Consider the following 9,277-nt stretch of genomic DNA (forward strand, 5'->3'; position numbering starts at 1 on the left):
AATCATCGACGAAGGGATCACGCAGTGCGTTTGAGTGCGATTTCAACGCATGTGCATGCGTGTGTATATATGTGCGTGTCTTGCTTATGCATATTACCATCCCCTTGGGAAGGTAATATCCGCTTCCCCCATCCTCTCATACTTTTTGTTTCAGATTATCTTCGCATCGAAAATATCGATAATTCAATTTATTATATAAATATCTTCTTCTTGTCACAATTTTTACTTTACAGGATAATTTACTTATCTACAGCCGCCATACCGTTTAATTATTTTAATTTGTAATAATCCGTAAATTTCGAATTCACTCGTCGATCAGTTCGTTCATCTTACGCACGTTTACGTTCTCTTCCCCTCGTCGAGATGAACTTGATTTCGAAGAGAAGTTGATTTCGAATTTCGTCATACGTTCGTCGAGTAAAGAACGAGTAGAAAAGAAGAAATAGTAAAGAAATAGAAATAGACGTGGAAGAAAAGGAAAGGACACGAGTAAGGTTTCTCGATAGCGATAGATTCCTTATGGATTACGAGGTGTATCGATTTAGCATGCATTACGTGTTCCACTGTGTTCCATCATACCCAAATTAATCCCATGACGTAATTAGACCTTGTAAATAATTGTGCATATATCAGAATACACGTTGCGTCATAAAATTAATATCAAGAAACGAAGATTATAATATCATAGACTTAAATTTTAACCAAAGAAGAAAAAGAAAAGAGAGAGAAAGAGACAGAGAGAGAGATTTCGCTGCATTATTTAATTACGATAATAGGATCGAGAATATAATCTACAATTATTATTTCAATCAACAGTCTTCCTTTTTCGATTCAGATTCCATTGAATTCTACGATATGAATAGAGTTTCTTCTCGTTTTAACTAAGTTCTCTTCTTTGAAACTTTATTTATTATGATGCTCGTTAAATTTTCAAAAAGGAAATATTTTATATAAATTTCGAATTTAAGGAACATTAACGTGTTCATCGTTCACTGGTTTCTTTGCACAATAATTCTCAACCAAAAACTTTATAAGATTTTTAATCATTTTTAACCTACGTTCCTAATATTATTATCTTTCGTACAAAAAACCCATTCATTCTATCTATATTATTATACGTAAGTACTCTTAACTCAATATCGAAATTTCAAAATTTGAAAAAAACGAAACCAAAGGAGGAGAAAACGATAGCTCGAAGAATGCCAAGGCCACCGCACCACACCCACGCGTCCAATCCATTCGTTGGAGCGTCAAATCAAAACTCGTCGAAAAGGGGTGGGGGAAAATAATAAAACGGAAAGGGAAGGAAAACAAGGATAATTTCGAAAAATTTCTTCGTATCTCTCTACGAACGACTCGAATTCTATTTCCACTTTACGAACAATAACTTTGTTTGTAAACACGTTGCGACGGATTGCGCAACGCGTATCCCGTAATTCCGCGCACAGGCGACGTTCGGGTCATTAATCGACATTAGGTAATCCTCTCCGCATTTCCATCGATTCGTGTGATCCTCACGTGAGCGACTCTATTACACCGTTTCTCGAACGTGGAGGAAAAACACGGTTGCACGCCACAGCGGGGGAAGATAGGAGGGTCTCGTTTCGGGAAAAAGGGGTTGCCACCAACCCCGAACTTATCACCCCTCCTTGGTTGGTCGATCGAATTCACCACTAAATATAGATTTGAGGAAGGAAAAGTGAAGCGACCGCCGCACGTTGGCCCGCTTCGCAATTTCATGGCGTAATATCCGCGGAGTTGCGTTTGCACGGCCAGTCATCATTCGTACGCGGCGACGCACACACGAAATAAAAGTATGACGGGAGTTTCACGTCGCTAAGTTGCCGAGGCTGGATTCGCGTGTCGTTTTCAGCTTATTAAACAATCGTCGTTGGCTGGCTACATCGAGTCGCCGAGTCGTTAACGTGACATTGACGGTGTAACAGCGGTGTTACAGCGATTTGCTTGGTGAAAATAAATCGTGATTTTTCTTTTTCTTTTTTTTTTCTTTTTTTTTTTTTTTTTTTTTTTTTTTTTTTTTTTTTTTTTTTTTTCTTTTTCTCTTGAGAAAGCTCGATTCACGACGTTTATAACGTCGAATTAAACTCGAGATCCGTGCTCGGGTAATTAAATAACGACGTTGCGAACGAGATCGGGTCAAATTCGTGGAATAAGTGATATTGGAGTGAACATACATAGGTCAAGAGTGTGGGTTTCAGTGAGTTATAAATATAATTGAATCGTGCAGTGCTTCGTTTCGAAGTGATATTGCGGTGAGGTATTGCTTTTCGCGAATTTCTTTTCCTCTTTTATTGATTTCTCTCGATATCGAGGATTAACATCGCGAACGAGTCGTTATCGAGCACGTTGAAGCGGTTGCCGAGCTGTGCAAGAGTCGTGGAAACGCCGGGCCGGAAAGTGCGTGGACGCAGTGCCGGCACCTGATGGTCAACGAGCACGGAATGTCGATTGACAGTACGTAACGATGAAAAATTTCACGAGTGTTATAAGGTTTATTGGGTTAGCGGGATTGTACACGGTTATTGGCTTAAATATTATGACCGTGTCAGCCCTTGTGGCCTCTCTCTATCAGCAATCGATACCGAGGCGGAAACGTGTTTCGGTGCAGCACGTGTCTCTCGTTAACCTCGCTGCAGTGTAGCAAAGAAATATTCTTGAATCCGGGTGTTGTCGTGTGAGAATAATAGTAGTGACTGTTCTTTTCTTCTTCTTCTTTTTTTTTCTTTTTTTTGGTTTTTCTTCTCTCTCTCTCTTCCTCTCTCTTTCTCTCTCGAAAATCGATGGATTGTTGAATTTTATATGGCGACTTTTGAAATAGAAGTGAAATCTCTATCACGAACGTAAATGTGACAGATACGCAGTTTGATTATCTTCGTTGTTGTTTACTTATGTTCTCGAACCTAGAAATCGAGTTTTTGCAGTAATGATTCACGTCTAGATTTTAGAAATAATTTTGTTATCGATTTATTTATTATATTTATCGTAGATAGGATTGATCATTTCTTCGTAATCTCATCATTCGCTTCGCGTTATTTCGTATTTTGTTCGTTTTATGTAATTATTCATCCGCTTGATTCATCTCAATGACGAAGTTGTGCTCGAACGGGAACATAAATTTTACAACTTAACTCCCATGGTCTACAATACGGATACAATAAACCCTGGTTTGATAGATTCTGAAGGATTATTCAACCGTGTCACGAATCTCAAAAATCGCTCTGACCCGAATGAAGCGAAAAACAGCAACAAAGTTTATATCCAATTTCAGTACACAATAATGATTGTAATTTTCACACGAATTCCAACGATTGTATTAATTCGATCTCTGATACTTGTTTCGAAAAATTCAAATACATGGTACGCGAAAATGGATGGAAATCTTTATTATACAACGTATTGCAACATCGCACGCAATCCCTCGATCCACATTGTAATATCGTCGAATCGCCGGTTGCCAAAAGAGAGTTAGAAACAAGCATGATGACAAAAATCTTCGAGCCAATGAACTCGACTCGGTCACACTCGACTCGGGGGAGTGTGTTCTTCTTTTCCAATGATGAAGAGAAAGACAAAGACCACGACGAAGACGAAAATTAGGACGAACACGAACACGGGGACGAAGACGAAAATGAAGACGAAGAGGAAGAGGAAAAAGAAGCGGATAAGCTACATTATTCTTAGGAACCGGCGTACGCCGCTTTTCGGCTGTCGTCGATTTTCGTTCCTATCCGTCTTGGCGAGCGTTTCATGCTAAGCCGCATGCGTCGCGGCGCCTCGCCAAGACGAAAATTCAAAGCTAACGCTATTACGCCCTTCTAATAACGTTTCGAACCGCGAACGCTGCTGTTTAGCTTGATCGTGCCGCGCCATACTGTTATCCGATAATATATTCACGGCGAATTTTTCATATATCTCACGCGATCAAAAGAAGAACGATCACCCTCGAAGGGAAGAACGAGATTTTATCGAGGAATCGATTCGATCACGATCGACGATTTTATTACTCGATTGGTACGATTTATTAACGTTGAATCTTATATTATATTGATAAATCTTTTCTTTTTTTTCATCGAGCGTTTCTTCGAACATCGAGGTTGTTGTTTTATTCCGTTTCAAAAGAGTAGATAAATTTAGATGGGTAAAGAAAAGAAAGTTTTGCTCGAAGTGATGGAATATTTTAATAGAATAGTGGAACGCATAGTAGGTTATTATTGGTATATCTTGAGTGTACTTGGTGGATAGATATCTAAAAAGTGGATCATTCTATTGGTGTTACGAAAATAATCTCGGCGAATACGATGTTACTCTGTGATGTTGCCGAAGCACGTTGGCTCGAGTCACATCCCCGCATAAGGATTACATCACGTGGATACGCTTCCGGAATTCGCTGTCGATCGTGATATCTCGGGGGCAATGACAATCGCGTTAAAAATATTTCAAAATCGAAATTCGATACCGACTGGAATTCGAAGGAAGTGTAACTCGAAAGATTGAATCGATCAAACGAATTCAAACGGATTATAAGAATGTTTCGACGAATTAATCGAACGTATCTGATTAAATTAATTTCGTAATAGATTGCGTTCCCATGTTTTCGGGAATATATCGAAAGTGAATGGAAGAATTTCGTGAAAATCGTGACTAATCGAGCGATCTCTTCTTTATTTAATTTCGTGTTAGTCAGCGCGATATAGAGCGTAACGTGTTTCGCAAATTTCTCGTTTCGTCTCGAAAATACCACAACCGTCGAGTGGTGATTGCACCTTGTGTTAAACTTCGTTCATTATTAGCTGCGATGATGTCATCGCGAAAAGAAACGCGGTACGAAACTTGACATTGACATCGTCAGCCTTCCACATATATCGAAATTCCACTTCCAATGGACGATACACGTTAGATTCTTTTCAATTTTTATTTACAAATGACGTTGAACAAAAAATTATTTATCATTCAACAGAAACAGTATTAGCAAATTCATCGTTTTAAAAAGATTTCAATTTCTGGATAGTTATCATAAGGATTAATATATAATAATATATATATAATATATAATAATTCAGATGATTTTCAATGTTTTTTCTATTTTTTTTTTTTTTTCGTTCATCTATTGTTAAATTTGATCGAAATATTTTGTAGATGATCAATAGATAGTTTATGAGTAATCAAAATCGCGAGTTTAATACCGACGTCATTGTTGTTCGATATAAAACACCTTAAAAACACGATGGTTCGTGTTCAAAGACGAATCCTAACAGAGCGATGACTGATTGCGACATTCCTCATGATACACTACGACGATGTTGTCATCTTTTGTGAAAATACTTGGCATCGACATACACTTGAATACATTTTAACGTAATGAGATTCAACGTTATCATAATTCATTTACGAATTCCTGAATATTAGATTAAAAGCATCAATTCTTCGAATTTATTTGATATATGATATATTTATGTCGATGTATCTTCGATAATATGCAAGTTAGCCAATTATTTAGAAAGATTGTAATAGTTATGAATCCAATTATTATTATAAGAAACAAAGATATAGAAAATGGATAAAAAATATTCATCAACGAAAGAATAATCCCAATTCCGACAACTAATCAACAGACTTCTTACAAATCTTCGTATCTTCGTCATCCACCCCTCAATTACGATTAAAATACAAAGATTGGCATATCAATATCACTGAAAAGGAAAATATTAATAAAAAAAAAAAATAATTCCAATTCTGACGAGTTCAACCGACCGACTTCAAATTCCCAAAACATCTCTTCATCATCCACCCCGATTATCCCAAAATAATAAGAACAGACAGCGAAAATTGGCGAATACGAATTATTCGAAAGAAAAAGAAACATTGTTCATTAACAAAAGAACAATTCCAATTCCGACAAGTAACCAACCGGCTCCTCAACACAACCGCGCACATATAGTTCGTCTACTTTTAGCCAAAGCGTCCTCCGCTCTGGCTGGAATGAAGCCAGCTAGCTACAGCTGAACCAGCGACACGCATTTCCGATTCTAATTTCGTCTTACCTCCGTACCACGTACAATTGCTCGTGTTCGATCGATCCGTCGTATCCTCGGCTTTTTCTTCTTTCACCTCGTGCTCCTTCGTCAACCTATGCCCTACAAATCCAACGGGGCGCCGCGATGGTCGCCACGTTGGCACGCATTATTGGAGACCCGTAGGCCAAAGGAAATATGCTAAATTCTATTTTTACGCCTGGCCTCCGTGCACAACCACGCCACTAACGGGCAAATCGTTTTTCCGTTAGTAAGGTAGCGACCACGGGCTCGCCGACGGTCACGTTGATATCCTGTCGGTTCTGTGAACACGTAAAACTTCCGGTCGTGCCGTAAACGTGTCCGTCAATTCGAGACCGCGCGTAAGTTGTTGCTGTTCCAAGCTTCTTTGACCAGCCAGAGTTTTTAAAATTGTTCAACATCGAACATCTATCTTTAATTTCTTCTCGAGTTTAATTTAAAATATGATAAATATAATTTGACATCGTTCGTGAGATACGATTTTAGAAGTTTTAATAAAAGGTAAAGAAAGAACAGGAGTGTTTCCTTGTTCTAAACTTTGATCTCTCCGAGTTTAGCACAACTTCGTCCCAATTATCATTTCATAATCGCGGTGCGACCTTATAGGCTCTCGACTTCGAAGAAACGCCAAATCGGAGATCGACAGAAAAATATTTTCACGCGCGAGAGATAGCGAATCAGAGGGAATCGGTTTGCAGGCTCATCGACACCCTGCAGACGAAATCCAAGAAGGCGGACGAGGACTTGGAAGCGTTCGAAGGCACCGAGCGTGAGATCGATCAGCTGAGGAAGCATCTGAACGAGGCGCGCGAACGCGCCTCTCATTTGTACATATTCGGGCCGGATCAGGACGCGACCGAGGAGGAGCTTGACGAGCTGCGTTGGGCTGTCGAGCAGCTCCTCGAGAGCGGGAAAAAGTTCTCAGGAAGCACTAAGGCGCGGTACCAAGCTAGCCAGCAGCTGGTCCCCAGCGATCTTGCCCAACACCTGACCGCCCTCGAACTTTGCGCCGAGGCGACAGCGCAGGCCATGGAGGAGAAACAGAGGGAGCAGAAGCGCGCGAGAACCGTCAGATCGGATTATCTGACCGATCTGGACGAGGTTCAAGCGTGGATCAGGCAGGCCGAGTTGAAGGTTCAGGACAGATCGATCGAGCCTGTACCTCTCAAGGATCAATTGAGGCAGGTGCAAGAGGAGTTGGGCACGATCAGCGACAAGCTCGAACGATTAACGAGAAATGGCCGTACAATTGCGGAGAACACGAGGGACGACACGGAGAAACAATTGATCGACAGCACCGTTCACAACGTGACCGAACAGTTGAACCAAGTGAGGAATTGGTTGGACGAGAGGAAACAAGTGGTGGCGGACACCATTGACGCTTGGCAGAGATTCTTGTCGTTATACGAGGCAGTGAGGACGTGGACCGAGGAGAAGAGACAATTCTTGGTTGAGCCGTTGAAGCTCAGCACCCTCGTGCAGGCTAGGCAGAGGCTGCACGAATATTCGGTACGTGAGGAGGAAATGAACCGACGAGTTGTGCTTCTCTAGAATTCTTATGGGAGACGGAAGAATGTGGGTTTTCGAGAATTGGTTTCGTGATTTATCGATCTTTTATTGCCTTATTTCTAAATTTCATTATTACACGTATTGGAAGAGAAGTTTTTATTTGTTTAGAATTACTCGGAAAAACTCATATTCCTCTGCGTTTCGTTCGAAAAATAGAGAAATTCGACTCGTATTCTCCTCCGTATTATCGGGAATTTTATTAATCCTTGAATCTGTTCCGCGCCGCTTTGCAGACAGCCGTGAAAAGCTGCAAACAGATCAACAAGAATCTCAGTGACATGGGTAAGGAGCTCGAGAGTATCGGTCAGGTTTGCAGCGTGGGCGACTTGCCCGAGAAATTGCTCGAAGCTGAAGAAGCTAAGGTTCAAGTCGAGGGTCAACTGTTGGAGAGGGTTGGTTTCTCTCTTTCTCGTTTTTACAAACTCTATATAGGAAAGGGAAAAACGTGCGTAAGATGAACATTGGTTCGAATTACTCGTTTCAGAACGCGCTGCTGCAAGAAACTAGCGAGGAATGGGAGCAATGCGAGCGAAAGATGAAAGAGGTGAAAACGTGGATCGAGAAAGCGAAACAGAGTCTCGAATCGCCGCAGAACAAAAAGAAACCGTTACGGGATCAGCACAGCATACGGGAGAAAATGCTGAGCGATATCGCGATACAGAAAACGAAAATCGGTATATCGATGGAGAAGCTCCAGGTTCACTTCCGGTCGGGGATCGGTGGCGATAGCCGAATCGGCGAAACGGTTGACGAGCTACTGGCCGAGTTAGACAATCTTCACGCCAACGTGAAGGAACAGACCACAGCGTTGGAGGGTTGTTTAGCTCAGATCGATCAATATCAACAGGTCAGGGTTCGCTCCTGACTGGAGCTGCGTTCTTTTGAAACGTGATTACTGATCTAAGATATTAAAATGGTGAATAAGTCGATGAAACGAAGTGAAAAACATCTAAGCAACACTTTCACTTCGCAAGTGATCACTTGTAATGAAAAAGAAAAAATGCAAGTTACACTTGTATAAAAATTACAGTTGTGAAAAAATTGCAACTGTGAAAAAAAGAATACTATGTTTTGCTTTAAAAAATGCAAAAATGTATTCAAAAGAATTACATCTTTTATAATCCAAGTGCGTTTATACGTTGCACTTATAGAAAAATTGCACGTGCAATATAAATTTATCTGAGCAATCTATCATCTTGCTTCGCCTATTCACCATCGAAAAAAATAATACTTTTTTCGAGAAAATAATTACGTACAATTTGTTTTACTCGAAGAAATAAGATCAGTAATTTTTATGATTTCGAAAAGAATGCGGCTGACATCTGTTTGTCGTTCTAGGAGATACAACAATTGAGGCAACAGATTATGCAGGTAGAACAACAATTGAGGACAGTGCTGAGTCCGACTTACCTGTCCACCGACAAGGAGAAGGCGTTGCAGGAGCAACAGGTAGGTTTGCCTTGATCCCATCTTTTTATCACCTGCACAAGTGCGCTAAAGCAGCAAGTTGATTTTTTGCATTTGCTCGATACCAACTGAAGGCCACCACCAGGATTATAAAACGCGATTCTCCCTTACATGTTTCTTCTTTTTTATTTTTTTTTATTTTTTTTTTTTTTTTTAGTTTTTTTTTT

The 9,277-nt window shown here is 40.3% G+C and overlaps 1 protein-coding gene across 15 annotated transcripts in view; it reads left to right on the forward strand.

Moving 5' to 3' along the window:
* LOC102679644 (nesprin-1) overlaps nt 1-9,277 on the forward strand; it is a 119,993-nt gene that overhangs the window by 60,164 nt on the left and 50,552 nt on the right. For all 15 annotated transcript variants that reach the window (XR_004151079.1, XM_031512463.1, XM_031512501.1 and 12 more), the window contains 4 exons: nt 6,773-7,583; nt 7,877-8,035; nt 8,128-8,490; nt 8,982-9,092. Coding sequence is in view for 14 of the 15 variants with exons in the window: in XM_031512463.1 (XP_031368323.1) it covers nt 6,773-7,583; nt 7,877-8,035; nt 8,128-8,490; nt 8,982-9,092 (1,444 nt within the window). In the remaining variant the exon portion in view is untranslated. The remainder of the gene's footprint in view (nt 1-6,772; nt 7,584-7,876; nt 8,036-8,127; nt 8,491-8,981; nt 9,093-9,277) is intronic.

Source organism: Apis dorsata, unplaced genomic scaffold, assembly GCF_000469605.1.
Source record: "Apis dorsata unplaced genomic scaffold, Apis dorsata 1.3 scaffold_35, whole genome shotgun sequence".
NCBI lineage: Eukaryota > Metazoa > Arthropoda > Insecta > Hymenoptera > Apidae > Apis > Apis dorsata.